At 36.9% G+C, this 27,050-nt stretch overlaps 2 protein-coding genes across 2 annotated transcripts; both read right to left on the bottom strand.

The window, feature by feature from the left end:
- Positions 1 to 427: 427 nt before the first annotated feature.
- Positions 428 to 3,233, bottom strand: LOC120165010 (SNAP25 homologous protein SNAP33-like). The gene is made up of 6 exons (XM_039174613.1): positions 3,160 to 3,233; positions 2,105 to 2,639; positions 1,329 to 1,422; positions 1,021 to 1,151; positions 780 to 877; positions 428 to 563 (listed from the first exon to the last, which is right to left on the bottom strand). The coding sequence occupies exons 2-6, from the start codon at positions 2,597 to 2,599 to the stop codon at positions 464 to 466; spliced, it is 918 nt and encodes a 305-aa protein (XP_039030544.1). The 5' UTR covers positions 2,600 to 2,639; positions 3,160 to 3,233; the 3' UTR covers positions 428 to 463.
- A 10,499-nt stretch (positions 3,234 to 13,732) lies between these two features.
- On the bottom strand, positions 13,733 to 15,646 carry LOC120165045. Its single transcript, XM_039174637.1, has 2 exons — positions 15,399 to 15,646; positions 13,733 to 15,209 (listed from the first exon to the last, which is right to left on the bottom strand). The coding sequence occupies exons 1-2, from the start codon at positions 15,644 to 15,646 to the stop codon at positions 13,733 to 13,735; spliced, it is 1,725 nt and encodes a 574-aa protein (XP_039030568.1).
- Positions 15,647 to 27,050: the final 11,404 nt, after the last annotated feature.

Raw genomic sequence — 27,050 nt, forward strand, 5'->3', positions numbered from 1 at the left:
TAAAGATTTTAGAATATTTTAGGTTTTTTAATTATTTTTATTTTAAATAAAAATTCTCAAAATTATTAGAATGTGATATATGTCACTTAATAAAAAATTCTTAATGACAATTACAAATCAGACACCTAAAATAATAATGTTTGTAACATTAATCACTTGAATTGATAAAAACAAGTTTAGATATTTATTTAGGAAAAACAATATAATTTAAATACTTATTTTTACATTAAGTCTCAATGATATTGAATCATATGATAAATATAAATATAACTTATTTTCTTCAAACACTTGCATCAAAGCCCAATTAACATAAACAAAAGAACGACAAAACTAATTAGTAGTAAAGGGTTGGGACAATATTAGTAGATTGTGAGAAAAATAAAGCAAGTGATAATCGAGTTTTTATGTTCATGGAATCACCCGGATGTTGATGAAGAGCAACAATAATTTCAAGAATGAAAATCTATTTCCCAAGTAATCGACGAGCACGCTGGTTTGCACCTCGGACTCGGAAGTTTAGCTCATCCACATCATCTTGGAGACCGTTCAGGCTTTTGTTTTGCCTGCGATATAATCATTGAAGCCATGTTAAGGTAATTGTCTAGCTGAAAAACACGGAGGCAAAATGCACCAGAGATCATGGCCGGAATCGGAAGATCGATGAATTGAATGATTGATTTGCTCGTATTTTAGCAATGTAAAAGTTCAACATACACCTGATTTCGACCCCAGAAAGGGGGGACCGGGTTACGATTTGAGAAAATTAACAAGAAACTAACCTCTCGATTTCAGAACCCATATCAACGGCCATATCCTTCAGCTCTCCAAGTAGACCACTTAAGTCGGAGAGGGCATCATCTTGCTTTGATTTCTCTAACTGTTACAACCCCAGGAAAAGGATACGAATTACATATTACAGTTAGTGGATTGTTTCATCCCTTCATGCACTAATGATTTAAATCTTCTTCTTTTAAGAAAAGAAAGGTATTTTTTAAAGCAAAAATCCGGCAGCGCACACACCTCGACTTTTTGAAATGCATCTGTAGGCTCCGGGGGAGGTGTTTGAGATTTTGAATGTCCCCGAGGAGCAGGATTCAATCCAAGCTTCTCCCTCTGTTCCAAGTGGGCACCCCTTCTTTTAGGCGAATCATCTGTGTTCGAGCAAGTTACACGTATATTTCAGAAAAACACAACAAATAGACCGATACAGAAACAATCCCGGTGTTCCCCAACGACCTCTAATTATATGAAATTAGACATTCTGGTTTTCTATCACATAGGACGGAAATGAACAAATAATTCAAAAAGGGTGTGGAAAGAAAGATGACCTCTTGTTATAACGGGGCCAACGATTTGACGAGTCTTCTTTAGCTTCCAGGTTCTAGAAAACATGCCTCCAAGGCTTCCCAGAAGCTTCTCACCCTGAAATTAGAAAGAACTACATTCGGACCAGTCCGTTTAATTGCATAAGATCAATCCAGAAGAGGAAATTTAAAAGATTCGTCAACTTTTTGAAGGTCAAGGAGCATAAAGGAGCAAATTTTCATGGAATACCAAAGTTAAAACATTGTGCTACTTATTTCAAAAACTAGTTCCTTCCTACATTGAACCCCATGTAAACTCTCTGAAGGCGCACAACTCATGAATTGTAGCGCAAGTATGCAGTCGAGATGACCAATGATGTGTCAAAGCAATGGTCTAGCAACAGATAGTAGGCTAGAGACATTGCAAGTAAGACAGCAGCTTTTCCGAACTGTTGTAAGTAGGCTAGGCGAGTGATTTTATATGTCTCAAGTCAATTTCTTAAAACGTAGCACATTGGACAAGGTATAAAGGGCTTCCAGATTCGGAAGTCCCGAATTGACAGCATCGACATTTTGTAGTAAGAATGTTATGTCTAGGGGAATACTGCCCGCTAACTCCTATAAAAGTCTAAATTCGATCATCATTGAGGATTTAAATTATAGATGACTCCTTATGATCATTCATGCTAATAACATAAACAAGCCCAAATATCATCATATATCAGAAAATCTAAAGTATCCTAAGGCTGTTCTTCAACCATCTAGCAGCAAGTTTTTATATCAAAAACAAAAAGACATACCTGACTAAGTTCACGATCAATGCCAGCAGCCGCATCATGTGTCCGGGTAATTTGTTCACCCTGTTGATGTAGGGTGATCAAATTCTTGGTGGCACCTTCTCTCATTTCTTCTGCAATCTTCACACAGTTATTGACAGTCTTTGTAGTCTCCTTAGCCTTGTAGATAGCATAGTTCTCCAATTCTTGCACCGATTGGTTCTCTAGTCCTCCGGCATCACGGAAATCGTTCTCATACTTGTTCCGTGATGCGGAAGCTTGCCAATACAAAGAAGAGGAAGAGTTCACTTTCTCTTTGTCGTCATCATCGAACGGATTGGTCCAGAAACTGGGGGAATCCAAGGTGGGTTCAGAAGAAGTTCTTCTGGTAGGTTTAAGGGTTTGGTTGTTGTCCAATTCATCATCAGAATCAAAAGGATTTGTCCGAGGAGCAACACTCCCGGGATCGACAGTGTTTTGCTTGGTAGTCTTCACTGGAGATCTCTTTAAACCCAGCATTCTTTTGATGAGTTACAAAAAAATCCTACTTGTTTAAGCAGTTGACTGGGAGCAATCAAATTAATCTGCAAAGCAATCCACCATCACAAATTACAACATAGCAGCAAAGAAATATACATCAATAATCACATACAAAGTAACACAGATCAAGAACAGCAATAGCTCATAATCAGAATGAGAAATGTTACAAACCTAAAATTTATCATCAAAGACTAATTAATTGAACTTAGTTGACTTGAGATTTTTCGTCACTCTACAAAACACCCAGAGATCAGAAAAGAAAAGAAAAAAGGCACAAGATTCCCTCATTTTCCACGGCAGGCAACCAAACACAACAAAGAAACCAATGATGCAAATAGCATAAGAAATCCAAAATAAATGAACATGAGAGATAAAAATTACTCATATAATACAAGGAAAAGAGAAAAAAGAAAACTGGGTTTTGTTTGGTTAACCTGAAAGTTGATTTGTTTGAATAAAAGCAAGAAAGAAAATCAAATCAAATCAAAACATCCCATTTGCAGGAAGGAAGAAATAACAAAGGAAGAGAAGTTGAGAGCACCTGGAAATGTAACTGCGGAGAAGATATTGAAAAAAACAATTAAGAGAAAAAAGAAATCAAACTACAAAAATGCAGAAGAAAACAATTTGAAAGAGTGAATGTAAACAAAATTGAGGAATTTTAAATAGAGGGAGACGCATGAAACGCCTCTTAGCCCATAAATTTGAAACTTAGAAAGTGGGCAAATTGTAATTTGCCAAATATTTTTTGAAATTTAAATTAAAACAGCTTTTCCCTCTTTACATTTTTATTGGTATAAAACATTTCAATTAATTGGTATAATTTAGTTATTATTTAAAAATTAATATTTAATATATTATATTTAATAATTTAAATTGCTCACCAAACATGCCAATTACAGTTGATTTCAATTATAAATATGCACACTACTTTATTATAATTATTAAATATTTAAAAGAAACAATTACCAAAAAAATGTTAAAATTGAAAAAAATAGGAATTTTAAAATTAGACCACAATCCCAATTGATTTCAATTATAAACATTTTAAATTATTTTTGGGTTTACAAGGCCGGAGGCCAAACTTGATGATAAAACAATTAATTATTAATAATTAAAATAAGTAATTGCAATAATAGGATGAATGAAAACAAAGAAGGAATTTGATGTAATTTAATGAGATATTGGTTTAATTTCTTTCTTTTTTTCATTTTAAGTATATATTTATTAAAATTTTGTCTTGAATGGAATATATATCTGTGTCAATTATATTTATTTGACATTGATGAAGATTTCTTTTTATTTTTCTTTTTTTTGAATAAGGCAAAGCAAAGGAAGCTAAATTAAGCTTGAGTTATAGTAATAAGAACACTCATATCACGCCTGAAGACCGGCTAGGAGCGAGGAGAGAAAGGTAACATCGTGCATCAAAGGAGAAGGTGGTTTTGCGACGCCATCAGCAAGAGAGTTAGAGTCGTGAGGAACTCAACTAACTTCAGTCACCCATGCCCGCTGGCGGAGCTGGAAGATGGACCGCACCAGAGAATGGGGGCTAATCAAACTGTTGGGATCAATGACTAGATTCACAGCATTGGCACAATCAGATTGAATCAAGAGAAACTCAAACCCGTGACTCCAAGTGACCTCCAGACCTTGGAAGATTGACCATAATTCAGCTTGGAAGGGCGTTGTGATACCAACAACTTTATGAAAGCCGATTATCCAATTGATATCATGGTCGCGAACATCAGCACCAACATAATCGAAGTTTGAAGTTGGAGAGACTAAGTCATCAATATTAAGACAGAATCAACCAGAAGGTGGTTTTTACCAAGGATGAGAGTAGGTTTCTTAACATTCGCAGGTTCCATAGGGCGAAAAGAACAGTGGAAATACTTCGCCCAGGCGATACTTTGGTTCAGGATCGAACGATCGGGGCAACAACTGAAGTTAAAGATAAGATCATTCCGTTTCTTTCACATCTGCCAAGCGAGGGAGGAAAAAAATAGGTTTTAGGGGATGCCAAGAGTTCCACTGATTGTTCTCCGATGGACGTTTGAAAGAATTCACTGATCCGGGCTAGAAAAATAGAAGTTCAGCTTATGATCAGCAGGAAGAACGTTGTCCCAAAAAGATCAAGCATTCGAGAAATCATGAAGAACATGAATCATATATTCCTCTGGATTATCGCACCCCTTACACGAGGGGTCATCAGTGAAAGATCATTTGGAGCGCACCAGTTTCGTCATTAATTTGTGGCAAAAGGTTGTCTAGAGAAATATGCGGATACGATGTGGAACTTTGAGCTTCCAGAATGATTGCCATATGGAAGATCGCTAATCCCAACTATGTTCGGTTAAAGAGCAATAAGTGGAATTCGTAGTAAATTGATACTTCAGACCACAAATCCCAATGCAAGAATCAGACACATCTGAACTTGAAGGCGGTCGGATACTTTGGATGAATGGAATAATAGAAAACAACAACAAACAATTGAGAGCTTCAAGATTCCAAGAATCATCGAATTAACAGTCAGATCTTACTTATTATTATTATATATATATTACTTGTCGAAACGGTTTTTTTCCTCGAGGTGAGATTTTGAAAACCACGCAATTTTTAATTATTCTCTTAAGATTACAACTTTAAATTAAAAGTGAATGTGATTATTTAAAAACCTCTCGTTTCGAAAATTTGGAAATTCCTTTACGATAAAAATACGGTTCGAGGAGTCGCCACCAATCTTTGATTAGGGTGTGATTGGGCACCCAAAAACGTTTTGTTATTTTAAATAAAAATTAATTTTAATTAAAACAACAAATTTAAGTTCGCGTTACCAGAAAATGAGTTCGGGAGTCGGTTACGCGTAGGGAAGGATTAACACCCACACAGCGCCCTAAATCGATACCTAGTCGATTAATTAATTGTCTTTGCAGTAAAATGTACAAGTTCAAAATTAATTTGATTTACGATACCCTAAAATAACATTTTTTGAAATTTTGGATGAAAGATAAAAATATTTAATTATTTCCTATCGAGAAGAAATGATCTATCATACCTTGAAGCAATCGATTCTTACTCCAATCGAAATAAAAAAATATTAAAATTTCATTCTAAATTTCAAAATAATAACACCTAAAATAATTTTTAGAGATAAAATAATAATATTTAATTATTTATGATCAAACATTATTATTTTGAAAACCCTTTAAAAACACATGCAAAAGTAAAAAAAAACCTATTAAGCAATTGATTAATTATTTATTTACCAATATTTAATGAAAATAAGTGTATTCAATTAATTAAATATCTCGAGACGAGACCATAGATTCGATCTAACTGTCTTTTCTCGATGAATTTAATTAAAAGAATACGATCTTTTCCTCATTCCCCAAATTTTAAAAATAAATCTGTTTTAATTGGTGTCACTTATGGAATAGACTTTCATTTTAAAATTATCGAAAGTAACTTTCTTATACGTTAAGACGGTCACTTTACGACAATATTAAAATGCTCAAATATTACCCTTAGTCAATTTATTTCAATTCAAGTCAAATAATGCTCATGAGGATATCATGCGAAATTAATTAGGACTAAAATAAACTAAAATGCAAGCAACATGCAAAAATTTACAAAATAGTAAATCACATCAAATTTCATGCCAAGGTTAAAATAAAACCAAATAAACAAGTGAATAAACAATTTCAATATTAAAGGCTAGAGTTGCAAATAAATAAAACATAGGGCTAAATTTAAATTAATTAAAACTCTATGGCCGAATTAAAAGAACTGAAAACATATTTTGGTGCTCAAAATATAAATATATCAAAATGCAAAGGGCTACAAATAAAATATTCCTAAAAAATAATAATCAGCCTAAAAATGAAAATTACATAAATAGATCCTTAAGGGACTAAGATGTAAAACACGCACAAATCTAGGGGATTTATAATGTAATTAACCCCTAAACTTTATCTATAAATACCATTCATTTAGTTTTTTTTTCATTTTCATCAAGACATCAAAAAAAAAAAAGAGAGAGAGTTAGGAAGAAACTCTCCCAACATGGCTCGGCCGGCCACCACGAGTTACCACCGAATCCCGTCCGGCTACCGCTCCGACCACCACGCACGGTGGCCGGAATTCCTAAAATTACCAAAAACCAACCTCTCGCTTAGATCTAAACTCCTATCTAGTAATTTTCAACTAAAAATGACCCAAACACCTCTAAAACGAGCCTCAAAGTCTCTCGATCTTTCGATTTCTCATGCACTCCGGTGACCGTGAAGACTTTCCCGACTATGGTAAGTTTCCTTCTATTTTAAACTCTCGGTTTTCTCTCTATTTTATGTGCAAAGTTTCTATTTTTTTATCCTTTATTCATGTTCAGTTTTACTTCGAATATAAACAAATAATACTAAAAAAAATACATAATATACCTTTCGAATAGGTATGTTTTATTGCTTTACTGCTTTTCCGGAAAATTCCAACCCCCCTATTACAAATTCTTGTTCGGGTATTTATACCTGAAATATTACACTGTTTATTTTTTCATATCTTATGACTAAAATAATTACTTCATTGCTTGCCTTGTAGATCCACTTATGTTTGTCTTGTTGGTGGAGATAGTGTTGGTAGTGGAGATAGTTGGTACTGCTGCACATGGGTGGTATTTGGCGTGGAGGGAAGAGATGAGTACATGGTAGGGATATTAAAAGATGATATGCAATCACATGGGATAATGGTGGGGTTTTTTAAATAATAAAAAATGGTATTTAATTGGGGTAGTGGGAAATGGTGGAAAAATGAGGTGTTTACAGCTGCCCCTGCCCCTCTTTGCCCATTCTTGTGTCAATAAGAATAGGGCATAGACGAAGAGACAATGCATTTTTGCCTTGTCAACTTCATAGTTTGAAATATGAAAAGGGATCTATTCCGCTGTCACTCAGGGAATATCAGATCTGAGTATGTTCATTCATTCCACTGTTCTTCAAAGAGAATTAAATTAGTGTAGACTTGTTCCACTGTCACTCAGGGAATATCAAATCTTGAATGAGAAGGATATGTTCTGCTTTTGCTGAAGGGAATATTAGATCTGGGGATTTGATCCATTGAATCAAAACAGACTTGTTCCACTTACTCTGATGGGAATATCAAATCTTGGAGAAGTTGATCCATTGAATCGAAGCAGACTTGTTCCACTTACTCTGAAGGGAATATCAAATCTTGGAGAAATTGATCCATTGAATCGAAGCAGACTTGTTTCACTTACTCTGAAGGGAATATCAAATGTTGGAGAAATTGATCCATTGAATTGAAGCAAACTTGTTCCACTTACTCTGAAAGGAATATCAAATGTTGGAGAAATTGATCCATTGAATCGAAGCAGACTTGTTCCACTTACTCTAAAGGGAATATCAAATCTTGGAGAAGTTGATCCATTGAATCGAAGCAGACTTGTTCCACTTACTCTGAAGGGAATATCAAATCTTGGAGAAATTGATCCATTGAATCGAAGCAGACTTGTTCCACTTACTCTGAAGGGAATATCAAATCTTGGAGAAGTTGATCCATTGAACCGAAGAAGACTTGTTCCACTTACTCTGAAGGGAATATCAAATCTTTGAGAAGTTGATCCATTGAATCGAAGCAGACTTGTTCCACTTACTCTGAAGGGAATATCAAATCTTGTAAAAGAGAGACCTGTTCCGCTTACTCTGAAGGGAATATCATATCTGGGGGAGTTGATCCATTGAATTGGGATCAAACCAGAAAATTAAACATTAACCTGAAAATTAAACATTAACCTTTATTAGAATGTGTTTGAGGATTCGAAAACACCATACCTGAAAGTCTTGAGATGATAATTTTTTAGAAGAGATTTCTTTTGTGGAAGCTTGTCTCGCCATGACCAAACATGGAAATTCGAATTGGTGATTTCTATGTTGGGTCTTTACATCTCTGCCTTTCTTTTAAGAAAACCTGCAAGCACTCATTATTATGCATTTTATGTTATGAACCTGTTTATGCCTAAAATGTGTGCAATGATGCAGTTATTTTAAGGGTATTTTCTTTTCAAACGAGAATTTTCTTTTGTTAACATCCTTGTACCTCAGACTGATTTGGGCATAAAAAAATCAACAGCAATTCATCTCGATCGAAAACCCTAATTAGAAACCTTTGGTTGAGCCTGACTCTGATTCTCCTTACTCTTTGAACCCATGTGCTTCTCATGACTCGTTATTTAATCAGTGACAAAACCTATTTGGTTATCCCTCATTGTTGAGCAATCGCGTGTATCTCAAGGCTTTAACTTCTTGTGGTCTGATATTACATAAGCCTTATGCTAAAACCATTTTCAGATTCAGAATATCTGTATTTTCCAAAACTTTTTGTACAATAATGCACAATGATCTCATATTTCCCGAGCTAATCTACATGTTTTTATTTTTAATCAGGATGCTTACAATACGATTAAAAACATCTTTTTATTTATAAATAAAAAGTTTTTGGGTGAATATATGGCAAATTTTTAAAGGGAATAATCAAAAGAAAATACAGTAGGTGTCATCAGACATCAATAGTACGAATGGTTTTGAACTGGCACGCCGTAAGAGGACCCGAGTATAGCTTTTGTCAAGGGGATATTGAGGATTATGGTAATGCGTAAGGGTATGAAGTTCCCCCTATACTGCCAAATTCTCGACTGTTGATTGCCATAAGCCAGTGTTTGAATCTCATTTACCTTCTGGTTATCCAACTAATTCAGCTCCACCATGCACGAATTCTGAATTTACACAATTCTCAAGCCGCCCTTTACGGGTTTTCAACCTGAGACATTCTCTGGTTTCAAGACGCCCTTTACGAGTTTTCATCTTGAACCCTCCTTTTATTTTTTCTCATTTTTTTCTTTCATTTTTAATTTTTTATCTTTTTCATTTTTTTCAGGCGAAATACTTCTTGACTACATCAGCATTCACAGGGTTAGGTAACTCTGGTCCATCCATCTCGGTGAGGATCAAAGCTCCTCCAGAAAAGACCTTCTTTACCACATAAGGTCCTTCCCAATTTGGCATCCATTTTTCTCGAAAGTCTTTCTAAATTGACAAAATCTTTCTTAGCACCAAGTCTCCTTCTTGAAACTTTCATGGACGAACCTTTTTATTATGTGCCCTTATCATACGTTTCTGGTACATTTGCCCATGACAGATAGCTTTTAATCTTTTTTCCTCAATCAGGTTCAATTGATCATACCTAGCTTGCACCCATTCTATTTCATCTAACTTAACCTCTGACAACACTCGTAGTGACGAAATCTCAACCTCGATGGGTAATACAGCCTCCATCCCATAGACTAAAGAAAACGGAGTTGCCCCAGTGGACGTCCTCACTGAAGTTCGATAGGCAAACAGAGCGAATGGTAGCTTCTCATGCCAGTCTCTATAAGTCTCAATCATTTTCTGTATGAGCCTCTTGATGTTCTTATTGTCTGCCTCTACCGCTCCATTCATCTTTGGACGATAAGTGGTGGAATTATGATGTTTAATCTAGAACTGTTTACATACTGACTCCATCATCTTATTATTTAAATTCAAGGCATTGTCAGTGACGATCCTTTCTGGTAGCCTATACCGACAAATAATTTCTCTATTCAGGAACTTGCAAACTGTTGACTCAGTGACATTTGCATAGGAGGCCGCTTCTACCCACTTAGTGAAATAGTCTCTATTGCCACAAATATGAAACGATGGCCATTAGAAGCTTTGGGTAAAATTTGCCCAATGATATCCATGCCCCACATAGAGAATGACCATGGAGCAGTCATTACATGTAATGGATGAGGAGGGGTGTGGAGCTTATCTCCATAAATCTGGCATTTGTGACATTTTCTAGAGAAATTGATACAATCAGTTTCCAGAGTTGACCAATAATATTCGAATCTCATTATTTGCATAGCCATTGTATGTCCATTAGCATGTGTACCACATATTCCTTTATGCACTTCCTTAATTATCGTTCTAGCTTCTTTGGCATCCACACACCGTAACAAGACTTGATCATAACTTTTCTTGTACAAGACCTCACCATCAAGCATATATACTGCCTCCATTCTTCGAATAGTTCTTTTGTCAATCTCAATGGCATGTTCAGGGTAGCTTTGATATTTAATGTATCGTAGGATGTCGTAATACCAAGGATTTCCATCCTCTTCCTCTTCTATGCTATAACAATGGGCTGGATACCCGTAAGCTTCCATCGTAATAGGCATCATGCTTGAATATTCATTGACTTTGTAGGCTGTTGACAAAGTGGCCAAAGCATCCGCCATTTGATTCTCTTATCTGGGAAGTTAATAGAATGTCACTCTCTCGAATTCTTTAATGAGCTCTAGGACCAACTTACGGTATTCCACCAACTTCATATCCTTTGTTTCCCATTCACCTCTGAGTTGATAAATTATTAGGGCTAAATCTTCGTATACTTCGAGTATTTTCACTTTACGCTCAATGGCAGCTTTAAGACCCATAATACATGCTTCATACTCGGCCATGTTATTTGTGCAATCAAAATTCAATCGGCTGGTGAAAGGATAGTGTTTTCCAAAAGGAGAGACGAGAATTGCCCCAATCTCGTTCCCTAAAGCATTAAAGGCACCATCGAAATTCATCTTCCACTGTTCATTAGTAAAGGAAACTGCCTCCTCTATTGAAATAACCATTAAATCTTCATCTGGAAAATCGAAATTCAGTGGTTCATACTCTTCAAAAACCCTACTTGCAATGAAATCGGCCACATCACTTCCTTTAACTGCTTTTTGGCTTACATATTGGATATCAAATTCCGACAATAAGATTTTCCAACGAGCCAATCTTCTAGATAAAGCAGGTACACCCATTAGATATTTCAGAGGATCAAGTTTAGATATGATACAAGTAGAGTGATACAACATATATTGTCTGAGCCTTGGGTTGTCCAAACTAAAGCACAACACAACTTTTCTGTTGGTGAGTACCTTGTCTCGCAATCAGTAAACTTTTTGTTGAGGTAGTAAATTGCTCTTTCTCTTTTCTCAGTTTGATCATGCTGCCCTAATACGCACCCCATTGAATTCTCAAAGATTGACAAGTAGAGGATTAATGGTTTGTTGGATATTGGTGGCATTAATACTGGAGCATTCTACAAATATCCTTTTATTGCTTCAAAAGCTCCCTGTCAATCATCATTCCATACCTCTGGGTTATTTTTACGAAGAAGGCGAAAAATGGGATCGCACTTCTCAGTTAATTACGAAATAAATCGGGCAATATAGTTTAATCTTCCCAGAAATCCTCGAACTTCTTTTTGTGTTTGCGGGGGTGGTAAATCCTGAATAGCTTTGACCTTGTCAGAATCTACTTCAATCCCTTTTTTGATTACTACAAACCCCAAGAGTTTTCCCGATATTACCCCGAAGGTACACTTGTTTGGATTGAGTTTTAACTGGCATCTCCTTAATCTTTGGAAAAGTTTCCTCAGATTCTCGATGTGTTCTTCCTCTGTTTTAGCTTTAACAATCATATCATCGATATATACCTCTATTTCCTTGTGCATCATGTCGTGGAATAGTGTTGCCATGGCCCTTTGATAGGTTGCCACTGCATTCTTTAACCCAAACGGCATCACCTTGTAACAGAACGTACCCCACATGGTGACAAACGTAGTTTTTTCCTTATCATCTGGATGCATCTTTATTTGATTGTATCCTAAAAACCCATCCATAAATGAAAATAGAAAGTTTCCAGCCGTATTGTCCACCAGGGTGTCTATGTGTGGCAGAGGGAAATTATCTTTCAGACTGGCCTGATTAAGATCTCTGTAGTCGACGCACATACGAACTTTTCCATCTTTCTTTGGTACTGGAACAATGTTTGCTACCCATTCCAGATACATAGCTACTTTCAAGAATCCAACATCGAATTACTTCTTTACTTCTTCTTTAATTTTAAGCAGCATTTCAGGTCGCGTTCTTCTGAGCTTTTGTTGTACCGGTTTATATTCGGGCTTTATTGGCAATTTATGTACCACTAACTCAGTATCTAACCCTAGCATGTCCTCATATGACCAAGCAAACACATCTCTGTACTCTCGAAGCAGCTGAATCAGACTTTGTCGTCCCTCAGCAGATATGATGGTGCCAATCTTTATCTCCTTTTTATCCTCCTCTGATCCTAAATTCAAGATCTCAATGGGCTCTTCATGAGGCATAATTTGTTTATCTTCTCTCTCTACCATTTTTAGTAGTTCAGAAGTTAAGTCACTTCTTTCATCATTATCATAACCTTTAATTTCCCCTTGACATATGGGCAGCTCGAAATCTATCTTCGTGTCAGAGTCATCAGCACTCATACTATTGATACCGGAGGTCCTGAAAGAATAACAAACGAGAAGATATATATACATATACAAATACAGGAGGATCTATCCCATATCAAAATAGAATGAAATAATAATATATAATAAATAACGTGAAAAAATGCAAAGGATGATGTTTTCCATTTCGTGAATTAACACGAATGCATCATTTATTAAAATAAAAAACAAATATATTAACCCCTTACAAGACATCACCTATTGCCTCAGGGTTTAGACAATAGGGAAAGTTTTTGTGCATTACTCTGAAATAGTTTTGTAAACTACATGTAATTCTTCTGTAGTCCAATTGTTTAGCACAAAGCCTGGTGGTACGGGGTAGATGCCCATAGCCCTTCCGTCTTCGATTCCTTCCTCTGATATCACATTTATGCCCAAATCCTTCAGGGTATTTTCAATAACAGACTCTTTTGATTATCGACCCTCCTGAAACATATGACCCCCAGATATGAAGGTGTCACACAACAATGGGAAATTCATGGGTTCCCATTTAATATCTTTCCCGACTAACCTGGCTTTCCTCCTTTCCTGGCTCTTTTGAACAATTTTCAACTTTTCATTTAAGGTCGGGCGATATCCAAGACCAAAACAATCTCTCTTAATACCAGGAAAAACTGGACTAATATTTCCCTGTAGGCGGCTTCCCAGCCCTCTTCCAACCTTGGCTCCTCTTCCCATAGTCATTTTCAGTTCCATTTTGGTTCAATTAGATAGCCTAGGCTTCGGAATTTTCTTTCTTTCGGCAACAAAGGTGGCATTAATGAATTCCATGGCTCTGAAAGAGCACTCGACCGTATCTTCATCTATTTCGACATATGGAGCGATAGTAGATATGGAAGCAATGATATCTTCCTCAGCATTAAGGCATACCAGTCTCCCCTTAATTACAAATTTGAGTTTTTGATGCAAAGTGGATGGCACAACTCCTGCCTGATGGATCCAAGGTCTTCCTACCAAGCAGTTATAGGAAGGCATTATATCCATTACAAGGAATTCAACCTCGTAGGTTGATGGGCATATGGTTAAAGGAATATCGATCTTCCCCAGTACCTCATTCTTTGTTCCATCAAAAGCTCGAACAATGCTTTGGCAATTTCTTATGTGTGTACTATCAACCGACAATTTCTTCAAGGTCACTATTGGTATCACATTCAGGGTAGAGCCATTTTCGATTAGTACTCGCGATAACACATGTCCCTTGCACCTGATGGTAATGTGCAGGGCTTTAGGATTGCCCATCATTCCGGACGGGATCTCATCATCAGAGAAAGAGATAAAATTATCCGCCTGAATATTTGCAACCAGTCGATCTATCTTTTCCACTAACACATCTTTTGGTACGAAAGTCTGGTTCAAAACTTTCAACAATGCATTTCGATGTGCCTCAGAGCTTAATAGTAGAGACATGATTGAGATGTGAGCTGGCAACTTGTGTAGTTGCTCGACGATGCTGTACTCGCTATGCTTCAAAAATTTTAAAAACTCTACAGCCTCATTCTCTGTTACCGTCTCATTAATTGTTGACTCATCATCTTTCATCATTATCTCGACCATTTTTCCTTTATCAGGGGCCGCTCTTTTCTCAGGTTCACTGGTTTGGTTAGGAGAATAACATCTCCCACTTCTGGTAAAGTGGCCTACCTTATCCACCTCTTTCTTAGCAGCTTCTGAACTCTCAACATTCTCTATTTGGCATTCATACCTCCAAGGGACCTGCTTGTTGTCTTTATAAGGAAAGGACGACGGAGGCATGATCATCACTTTTGGGATTAACCTTTCTATAATATGAGCTTTCGGTGTGATGACTAAAGGGTAGTTAGTATTGTAAACTCCCTTGGATGCGTCTTCGGAAGCACAAATCTCAATCTCTTTCTTTTTCGTAGCCTCATGGTAAAATTCCATGTCTTTACTATCCATCAGCCTTTGAACCAAGGCCTTGAACTCGTCACAGTTTTGAATGACATGATCCTCGCAACGGTGATAGGTGCAAGCATGCTTATTCTCGTTAGCATTAAAGGTCAACCAGCCTACTTTGACCATTTGCCCCCATACCCAATGCATGGGTGACTTCACTTCATTGACTTTGGTTATGACTTCATTCCCTTTTCCTTCAATAACAACATTAACCCCTGTTCCTGCATGGTTCGACAGTGGGTTCTGAGCCACATTAGGCTGCTCACTGTCACCGAAGTTGATAACATTTCTTTGTCTTAATCTCTACACCAACTTTTTAAAGGCCAGGCAGTTTTCAATTGAATGCCCCGATGCCCCTGCATGATACTCATATTGAGCATTGATGTCAAACCATTTTGGGTAAAGAGGTTGTATTGGTGAAGTGTGGTAAGGTGACACCACATGTTTGTCATACAGGATCTGGAATAATTCTTTATAGGTCATGGGGATAGGGTCAAATTGAACCCTTTCCCTTTCCTGTCTTGGTTCTTTCACTCCTTGCTGGACAGGATTTAATGCTGACGACGTAGTGGCTGGTGGTCGAGATACTGTAATGTTATTAGAATCATATTTCTTCACATTACTGACCTCATTATCTTTTCTTCTCGCTGGAGGCTTTCGGCTAGATTCTCCCCCGTCTAGCTTCCCGCTTTTGATCGCCATCTCGATCATTTCTCCTGCATTAACTATGTTAGCAAAATTCTTGGATGAATTTCCAATGAGATGTCCAAAGAACGGGGCCCTTAGAGTATTTATAAAAAACATATTGGTTTCTTCCTCCCCTAATGGTGGATGAACTTGCACAGCCACATCTCTCCACCTTTGGGCATATTGCCTGAATATTTCGTTAGATATTTTTTCCATACTCTGTAACAAAATTCGGTTCGGCCTCACATCTTTTACATGCTTATATTGCTCTAGAAAAGCCTTAGCTAAATCCTTCCAAGATTTAATTTGAGCCTGACTTAGCTGATTGTACCAACAAATTGCTGATCTTGCCAGACTTTCTTGAAAACAATGAATTAATAGATGATCATTTCCCACATAGCCTGTCATTTTTCTGCAAAAAATGGTAATGTGTGCAGAAGGACAATTGGTGCCATCAAATTTCTCGAAGTTTGGAACTTTGAATTTCGGTGGCAGTACTAAATCAGGGACCAGACTTAGTTCTCTGGCGTCGATTCCATATAGGCTAGCATCTTCTTTCATAGCTCGGAATTCATGTTTCATTTGTTCCCATTCTTTCTTAATCTCCTTATCATGTTCTTTTTTGTCTTCCTCATCCAAATCAGGGATATCTTCAATTGGTTGCAGGTTTGTCGAAGAGCCTGTTAGGTTCACTTGTATTTTTTTTGGTTGGACGGTCGTGGCTTGTTGTGCGTGGACATGCGGTGGTGTAAAGCCAGGGGATATAACGGTTCCTCGGCAGCAGGATCGATAACTGGAGCCTCTCCTTGGACCACATTATTTCCCTGTAGCAAACTAACTAACTTTACCATCATGTCATCTTGAGCCTTCATTATCTGTTCACGCATATCATCTTGTGCTTTCTTTAGATTCTCTTGCATTTCAGCTTGAACCTTCTCTATATTGATAATTCTATCATCCATTGCCTTTTTCCGTGTGTTGTACGAATGCTTATATTTGTCTAGTATTCTGCCACATAATCTTTTTATTAATCATGGTGTTTTATTACTGAGGTGTGAAAAATGTGATTATAATGTTATTCATAAAAGGAAATGCAATGTAGATGCAATATGAATGCAAAATGATTGCAATACAAGGTGTTGATTCTGGGATGATTCCTTAGAACAACTTTTTATATAGGAAACGAAGCTTAATTACAAGGATTAAACAGATCACAGATACAACAAAGCTATCTCTCCTAATTGTTGAATATGTCCCAGTAATTCCACAATCTTCTGGTTTTCTTCTGCCTCTGGATCCAGTTCTTCAATCACATCATCAGTTTCCTGTGACAGGTCAACCAAGTTCTGAGCCACTCATTGATCTTCCTGTAGGTATCTTACAATGAGATCCTCCCTTTTCTTAACTCTCCACTGAGTCTGCTCCCAATGATAGCGCCATTGCATAACTCCTTCATAAGGGACCAATGGAAGTTCATTTGCTCTTCTTTTCAAATCTTGAACTAAGGCCTCGAGTTCATTCGCACACTTCATCATTCTTTCCACTTCAGCATGTGAACTACTTTCTCGACTTCGATATCGTCACAAAGTAGTCTTTAAGCTCAAGACCCTATTCTTTAATTTCTTATTCTGGGTCTGATTCTCTTGCAGTTGTTGTTCAAGGGCATTTTTGTCTCTCGAGAGTAGTTTTGCCTGATGTCTGCTCTGTTTGAGTTCTTCACTACTTTCCCCAACTTCTCTTTTCAGTCCTGCCACTTCTTGTCTCCATTCAGCAGAAGACTTACTAGAGCTAGCAGATGCCTAATCCTTGATCATTCGCTGGTATGATAAATGGAGGTTATTGAAATCCAATCTAAGTTGCTTCTCCATTTTTTCAATCTGATAAGCCCGACTCTTTTGGATGTCAATCTCCAGCCCTTTTTGATACACTTCATCTTCTAGCTTTTTCAAAGTTACTCTCCATTATTTCCTTTCTACCTCAAAATCAAGCCTGGCTTGCTCGAGCGGAGACGGGATCACCCTGAGGTGTTCTTCCATAGATTGGATATTCTCTTGATTGCCTATTGGAATATTATTATTGACTCGGTTGCTTCTCCACTCCTCGTATCCTCAAGATAGTATTGACTCAAAAGTAAAGAGATTTACCCGATGGGTATGTCTCCAAGCATCAGTGACCCCTTTAACTTTATTCTTATACAGTTCTCCTCTGAATGCGAACTCAGACTTAGATAACTCCCTTTTTTCCGGAATAAACTGTCTCGACCCAAATTGTCAGGAAACCAGTAATGAGGCATACCCTACAGATCCGCAAATACCAGGTAATGGAACCCAATCTCTGTCTCCACATCGATACAATATGTCGGATGAGATATTCCATGAGGTGCGCCATAAAATGTCACTGTCTCGGATACTTTTGAAAATGATCATCCACTTTTCCTCAGTAAAACCCCCAGGCCACTACCGAGAAATGAAATCCTTCAACGGTGAAAAACCATCTAGGAAGACCCGACCAGGTACTCTCTCGACGTGTTTGAAATGACTAAGGATCCAGGTTAGCAATAATGGTGCATAACCTATGAATCGTCCTTCCCCTTCTCTTCGGCAAGAGCTCAGGGAACGAAATGTTTCTGCCAGAATAGCTGGAACAGGATCCACATGTCTATCCAGTCTTTCAAACATGTCAACCACTGATACATCAATATGTCCGAGAACTCTCAGGAAAATGACCAATCCATAGATACCTAGAGCAAAGAATGCAATCTTTTTTCTTCGATCAGAATGACAGTCAATCAAATTCCAAGTAATGCATTCACGGTCTCCTTTCTTTTTTATGCCTCTCATAACCCATTCTTCGCTCATGCCAGTCATCAGAATAAGTTTCTTCTTAAAGGAATGAGTATTTGGGGGTTTAGTGTATACTTTGTCTACATGGAACCTCGGACAGCGAATCAAGGCATGATACTCCTCTATAGTAGGCGTCATGTCTACTCGGCCAAATGTAAAACAACTATATACGGGATTCCAAAACTGAGCCAGAGCTCTAAACAAATTCCGATCAATCGGGATATCAATGAGATATGAAATGTCACCATGGAGTTGATAGAACAACTGCTTATCGGACGCTTCCCATCTTCCCCAAATCTCTTTCAGTTCATTCAGATCATTCTGATAAACGTTGATGTGAGTATACCCTCTCAGCTCTGATATATACCCTGGTGATAAACTGTCTCCATTTGTTAGTTGAGACTACTCGGACCATATCAAGACGTCTGTATTGTCCTCTACTTTTTGAATCATTCGTTCCATAATACTAGTCTTCTATATGGACATCAGTCATGAATCAACACCAATGAAATGAATAGTGCAATGCAAGATGAGGATAAAGTAAACAAAAAGAAAGAAAATCGGTTAGTAATCATAAATGAATTGACTAAACATAATTCAATTTATCGATAAAACCTACCCCACATGTTAGCTACCCAATCATGCTTTAGTAGATCCTACCCAGTCATGATTTCTACCCATATACTTTGTTTATAGAACATTCTAACCTCATACTATCTAGTTCGCATGCTTATCTAAGAAATTAAACCTAACCGCATGATTCTAGTTCACATAGAATTTAAAATATCACTAAAGAATGCCCAAATAAGCTTTTTCTTGTGTACTCTCCTCATCAGACCATATAGTCTGGGTAAGGTTGTATTTGGGTTCTAAGTTTACTACATGCTGGGTTTAGTTCTAAAGTAAGGGGTCCTCGAATTATCCTTTGCCGGTGCCCTCTTGGGCTACCGAACCCTTAATCCTGGCCCATCACAGGCTTTCAGATCGAGTTCAATTTGAGGGGACACACTTCCTTATGTCATTGCAGAGGTGAAAACCTCACGAGGATCATAAGGTGTGAGCCCAAGGAGCATTTCACTATCCCACACGAGGGAGTAGTTACTTACTCCTACTTAAATAGGACGGAGCGGGGTTTTAGCTCATGTTATGCCAATGCAGTTGTGCAGTGTGTGAGGAAAAGCGAAACTAAGCAAACAACAGTAAACATAAAACTCAAGACCCTGAACAATTATTTAATCTGACAGCATTAGCAAACAGATCAGTACAACTATTTAGTGGTTAAGTAAATTAAAAGTCAAAATGCAAACAAAACTTATTTAAAACAAAACAAGGGATCAAAAACCAAATTAGAACGAACTTGTATTTTTTTATTTGCAAAGACAATTAATTAATCAATTATCGGCCTGACTCTCTAAAAATTATGTCCCCAGCAGAGTCGCCAAGCTGTCGAAACGGTTTTTTTCCCTGAGGTGAGATTTTGAAAACCACGTCATTTTTAATTATTCTCTTAAGATTACAACTTTAAATTAAAAGTGAATGTGATTATTTAAAAACCTCTTGTTTCAAAAATTTGGAAATTCCTTTACGATAAAAATATGGTTCGAGGAGTCGCCACCAATCTTTGATTAGGGTGTGATTGGGCACCCAAAAACGTTTTGTTATTTTAAATAAAAATTAATTTTAATTAAAACAACAAATTTAAGTTCGCGTTACCAGAAAATGAGTTCGGGAGTCTGTTACGCGTGGGGAAGGATTAACACCCCCACATCGCCCTAAATCGGTACCTAGTCAATTAATTAATTGTCTTTGCAGTAAAATGTACAAGTTCAAAATTAATTTGATTTACGATCCCCTAAAATAACATTTTTTGAAATTTTGGATGAAAGATAAAAATATTTAATTATTTCCTATCGAGAAGAAATGATCTATCATACCTTGAAGCAATCGATTCTTACTCCAATCAAAATAAAAAAATATTAAAATTTATTCTAAATTTCAAAATAATAACACCTAAAATAATTTTTAGAGATAAAATAATAATATTTAATTATTTATGATTGAACATTATTTTTTTGAAAACCCTTTAAAAACACATGCAAAAGTAAAAAAAACCTATCAAGCAATTGATTAATTATTTATTTACCAATATTTAATGAGAATAAGTGTATTCAATTAATTAAATATCTCGAGACGAGACCATAGATTCGATCTAACTGTCTTTTCTCGATGAATTTAATTAAAAGAATACGATCTTTTCCTCATTCCCCAAATTTTAAAAATGAATCTGTTTTAATTGGTGCCACTTATAGAATAGACTTTCATTTTAAAATTATCGAAAGTAACTTTCTTATACGTTAAGACGGTCACTTTACGACAATATTAAAATGCTCAAATATTACCCTTAGTCATTTTATTTCAATTCAAGTCAAGTAATGCTCATGAGGATATCATGCGAAATTAATTAGGACTAAAATGAACTAAAATGCAAGCAACATGTAAAAATTTACAAAATAGTAAATCACATCAAATTTCATGCCAAGGTTAAAATAAAACCAAATAAACAAGTGAATAAACAATTTCAATATTAAAGGCTAAAGTTTCAAATAAATAAAACATAGGGCTAAATTTAAATTAATTAAAACTCTATGGCTGAATTAAAAGAACTGAAAACATATTTTGGTGCTCAAAATATAAATATATCAAAATACAAAGGGCTACAAATAAAATATTCCTAAAAAATAATAATCAGCCTAAAAACAAAAATTACAGAAACGGACCCTTAAGGGACTAAGATGTAAAACACGCACAAATCTAGGGGATTTATAATGTAATTAACCCCTAAACTTTATCTATAAATATCATTCATTTAGTTTTTTTTTTCATTTTCATCAAGACTTCAAAAAAAAAAAAAAGAGAGAGAGTTAGGGAGAAACTCTCCCAACATGGCTCGGCCGGCCACCACGAGTCACAGCCGAATCCCGTCTGGCTACTGCTCCGAGCATCACGCACGGTGGCCGGAATTCCTAAAATTACCAAAAACCAACCTCTTGCTTAGATCTAAACTCATATCTAGTAATTTCAACTAAAAATGACCCAAACACCTCTAAAACGAGTCTCAAAGTCTCTCGATCTTTCGATTTCTCATGCACTCCGGTGACCGTGAAGACTTTCCTGACTATGGTAAGTTTCCTTCTATTTTAAACTCTCGGTTTTCTCTCTATTTACGTGCAAAGTTTCTATTTTATACCTGAAATATTTGTCAACACACATTTTTCGTCCTACTAGGATTCAAACTCCTAAAAATAGGATAGAGTTCTACTAAGATTTAAATTCCTAAAGATAGGATCCACAAGCACTATAAATAGCCATTGTAACTCACCATTGTAACACACGATTTACACACAAAACATAGAGGAAAGCACGGGAAGATACAAAGGCAAAACTATTGTAAAGGATTCGAAAAGGAAATAAAAGGTAGCATTTTCTTTTTTCTTTCTTTTGTATGTGCACGTTATTTTTCTTGAGATTTGGTTCGAATAACCCAAAACGTGGGTTGCGTCGATGACCAAAATGGGTGGGGTTTCGAAGTTTCGAACCTAGATCTACCCCGAGGCTTATTTTTAAAAACCGGTTTGATTTTCGGTTAAAGGAGGGGAAGAGTTTTTTAAAAATCTATATTAGTCCCTTTATTTATTATATGGATATTTTATTCATTTATTTTTATTATTCATGTTATTATTATTATATGTATATATATATATATATATATATTAAATTATTTTCATTTATTTTTTTACTATATTTTATTATTATATATATATATATATTTTCTTTAATATTTTACTTATAAATCTAATATTACTATATATAATTATTACTTTACAATTTTTTTTCTTATCTTACTTATTTATTTTATTTTTCCCTTGTATCTTATTTGTTTTCTTTACCTTGTTTATCTAACACATTTCTCGATTTTTTTAAAGGATATTTTCAAATCAATCAAGGGTAAGTAATTAGGATCGAAACTTTACCTTTTAATTTAACTTGTTATTTTTCTTAATTAAGACAACTGGAAATTACGTAGTACCGAAAGGGCGGTTCAAGGGTGCTAATCCTTCCTTGACCGTAACCAACTCCCGAGCCCGATATATTTCTGGTAAGACGCAGATCAGGTAAGAAATAGGGTATCCGATCAACCCATTTATTTTTAAATAAATGATCGGTGGCGACTCCAATCCACATTTTCTAAGTCGAAGCCCAATTCCGGGGCCCAACTGAAAGACGGTTACGACAGCTTGGCGACTCCACTGGGGACACAGGTAAGTGAGTCAGGCTAAGGTAATTTCCAGTTGTCTTTTTAACGAAAAGGGTAAGTTTAAATTTTAAGGTAACATTTCGATCTTTATTACTTACTTTTGATTATATTTTCGAGTAAATAGTTGTACTGACCGTTTTTTAATGATTTCAGCCCTTAAAGATTTTTCATCCAAAGGCTCTATACCCGAGCTCCGAACCCGTTTAACTGGGGGTGAAAGCGACGCCTTCGTGTGAATTTATTCATCGTATGGGCCTAGCAAGTAACCTTCGGGATTCATATACCTTATGCCTTCGTGTGAATTTATTCTCCGTATGGGCATAAGGGAATGTGTCCTCTCGAGTTTAACTTAGTCCACACAAGCCTGTGATGGGTTTAGGACTAAAGGTCTGGTAGGCCCAAGGGGGCACCAGCAAGGAGAACTCGGGTACCGTTTTTTAGAACCTAACCCAGGAGACTATGGAGAAATTAAGCCTACCCTGAAACCACATTCCGAAACCTATGACATTTTTTTAACCTTGTTGTTTTTATGTATTTTACTTATTTATTTTTATATTATTATTTTACTAACCTTTTTGCCTTTGTGTTTGTTTTATAGCATTTTGCATCATAACAAGAGGTTACTGATCCCTGAAAAGGTGTTTATTATACAAAATAATCTGAATTAATGGACAAAGGTGTTGTAATACAAGAGACTAAGAACCCCGAGGTACGACTATGGTCCGAGAAGACTCAGAAAGAAAAGGGAGACAACCTTCAAGAAAGCTATGTGTCAGAGCTGGTTAGCTACGAATCTATCAGCCTAAAACAGAATAATGTGCAAGAGCTTCGAGATATCTGGGACAGTTAGAAGAATGATCGGAAACAGAAGTTCAGCCAACGGTACGGTGACATTGCACTTTTACTTCACGTTAGGATTGATGAGCCCTTGATTAGAGCCATGGTCCAATTCCGAAACACGGGATACAGTTGTTTCACTTTTAACTGGGAGGACATGGTACCTACTATCGAAGAATACACCACACTGCTACACTGTGAAAACATCAAACTAGGGCGAGTCTACGTTAAGCACACCAAAAGTCAGCCTTTCAAAAGTACACTGGCCAGAGACGCAGCCATCCGAGACTTCCTAGATCAAGTACAGAAGGCAGCCCGTCATCTTCATGGCCTGGCAAGGGAAGCCGGAGTGGTTCGACAAGGTATTCAACCAGTAACGGATGAAGGCAGAAGACTTGTCAATCTACTAGAAGCTATTCGGGGTTTAGAGGATTTAATCCGAGTGTACCTTTGATTGTTTTTATGTCTCTTACAAGATAAGATATTTTTGTCTGAATAAAGATTATTTATAATAATGAACACTTTTTCTGGATCAGTGCCTCTAAGCTGCATACATCATGCATTGCATATTTTGCATTCTATATCTCATGTTTATTTCTATATTTTCCATGTTTTTACATTCGTATTAACAAACAGAATATGTCTCAGAAAGCGAAAGAAAAAACACCAAGTCTACCACTACAGACATTAAATACGCATCATCCGCATAATACCCGAGCAAAGAAAAGACAAATGGAGGCCAGAATGGAAAAACTCGATGAGAACATGGCAAGACTACAAAAAGAACTGGAAGATAAGATGGCTCAAAACAGTCAGAGCACTCTGGAATCCATCAAGAAAAACCAGGAATCCTTGGTCGACCAAATAGTGGCCAAGTTATCATGTTTACAGCAAGTTAGTGCAGAAGGGGGAAGTCCCTTCGAAGGGGTAACCATCTGCTGTAAAGGTGCAAACTTCCAAAACTAATCCTGATAATCATCCGGATGATTACAGTATCCCGGATTTTAATGAAGATGACAAAGCGAAAAAGATGGAAGAGAAGATCAGGATGATAGAAGATCGAATGAAGATAGTCCAAGGGGACCATGATTATTATGGAGTGGACGCAAGGGAGCTAAGCCTGGTTCCAGATTTGGTGCTTCCACCAAAGTTTAAAGCTCCTGAGTTTGAGAAGTTCGATGGGAACAGCTGCCCATCAGCCCATATCACTATGTTCTGTTGGAAGATGACAGGATTTGGAGGGAATGATCAACTCCTGATCCACTGCTTTCAGGAGAGCCTATCCGGTTCAGCTATCCGCTGGTATAATCAGCTCAGCCAAACTCACATCAAGACATGGAAAGACTTAGCCAAGTCTTTCCTAGAACAATATAAGCATATCAATGATATGAGACCAGGCCGGGTTATGCTGCAAAGCCTGGAAAAGAAGCATAATGAGAGTTTCCGACAATATGCGCAACGATGGAGGGATTTGTCTGTGCAGGTTCATCCACCCCTGGATGAAAAAAAACTAGAAAGTTGTTCGTACAAACCCTGAAGGCACCTTACTTCGGGCACCTAGTGGCAATTACATCGGGAACTTTCTCAGATCTAGTTATGGCTGGTGAGATGATCGAGCTAACTATAAAACAAGGAAAAATTGAGGGAGATATCAACAATGTCAGTACCTACAACGCCAACAAAGGTGTCATGGTCTCAAGCCCAAAAACTGTTGCAGTTGTACCGTCTAGTACTTCTAAACAAACTCAGAGAGAACCAAGGAAAGAAAAGATTTGCATCAGTCCAATCCCAATGACATATGAGGAGTTACTCCCAACGCTAGTTGAGAAAAATCTTGTGAATCTAGTTCAATCCAAACCTAGAGAGGCCCCATATCCTGAAGGTCATGATATTAACACCGTATGCAGCTATCATATTGGGAGCTCAGGGCACACCACTGAGAATTGTGGGGCATTGAAACGTAAGGTCCAAGATCTGATCGATTCAGGAGCATTCACTTTCAATATGTAATGGGGCATTCTGATCGAGAGTCATATGGGGCATCCATTAGGAATTTTGTTTGATTATCAAGTATATCATCTTGTTTGAACTTGTTTTTCTTTCGTACTTCTTATGCGTGAACATTTTAAGTCACTTGACGTTTAAACATTTTAAATAAAATGCTTCCTTCTTAGGAGATGAGCAAATTTTAATCTTGAATTCCTTGAATATCACCTCAATTAAAAACTGTTTAATAATTGAGGTTGTAAATCTTTGACAAATGACAAGATTGAACCCTGCAAAACAAAGACCCCTTGGTCCTAATTAAAAGATACATCAGACTATATATTTTTCTCTTACCGAGCTAAGTTTTTCTCTTCTCATGAAGAGTCCATCCAAGGTTTGGTATTCAGACACGTATTAAGAGCGAACAGAATAGGGCAACTAGCACATGAGATTGCAAAACTAATTGGTTTATACCCTTGTTTATGATGTTCAGGGATGATAATGATCTTCACAGATGTAATAGTCGAGTAAGCAAATCTAGTTTAGGTCAGTTGTTTGGAAATTGAACTCTAAAGATGAGATCCCTTGACTTTCAAAAACACCTAGACTATAACAGGTTCTTCTTGACAATCTTAAGAAATTAAATCCGTAAAGCTGAGCTATTCCACTAAGGCAATTGGTTATAGAGGAAACTCGAAAGCCCTAGCTTTATGAATAGATTATGTTCAAACTATGACACTGCTAGGACACTTGGCAATTCGGTGTTTGCTCCACTGCTTTTGTCAGGCCAAAGACTTTGTGATGAGATGAACCCTTCAGTGATTTGTCCCTCTAAAGCTGAGTTATTCCAATAAGGCAATTAGTTATAGAGGAAACTCGAAAGCCCTGTCTTTATGAATAGATTATGTTCAAACTATGACACTGCTCGGACACTTGGCAATTCGGTGTTTTCTCCACTGCTTTTGTCAGGCCAAAGACTTTGTGATGAGACGAACCCTTCAGTGATTTGTCCCTTTAAAGCTGAGCTATTCCACTAAGGCAATTGGTTATAGAGGAAACTCGAAAGCCCTGGCTTTATGAATAGATTATGTTCAAACTATGACACAGCTCGGACACTTGGCAATTCGGTGTTTGCTCCACTGCTTTTGTCAGGCCAAAGACTTTGTGATGAGATGAACCCTTCAGTGATTTGTCCCTCTAAAGCTGAGCTATTCCACTAAGGCAATTGGTTATAGAGGAAACTCGAAAGCCCTGGCTTTATGAATAGATTACATTCAAATCATGACATTGCTCGTACACTTGGCAATTCGGTGTTTGCTCCACTGCTTTTGTCAGGTCAAAGACTTTGTGATGAGATGAACCCTTCAGTTAAACCTGATAAAAGTGATTATAAGCTGTCCCTCTAAAGCAATTGGTTGAACGCCCCGACTTTATGAAT

The sequence above is a fragment of the Hibiscus syriacus genome, unplaced genomic scaffold, assembly GCF_006381635.1.
Source record: "Hibiscus syriacus cultivar Baekdansim isolate YM2019G1 unplaced genomic scaffold, ASM638163v2 tig00111566_pilon, whole genome shotgun sequence".
NCBI lineage: Eukaryota > Viridiplantae > Streptophyta > Magnoliopsida > Malvales > Malvaceae > Hibiscus > Hibiscus syriacus.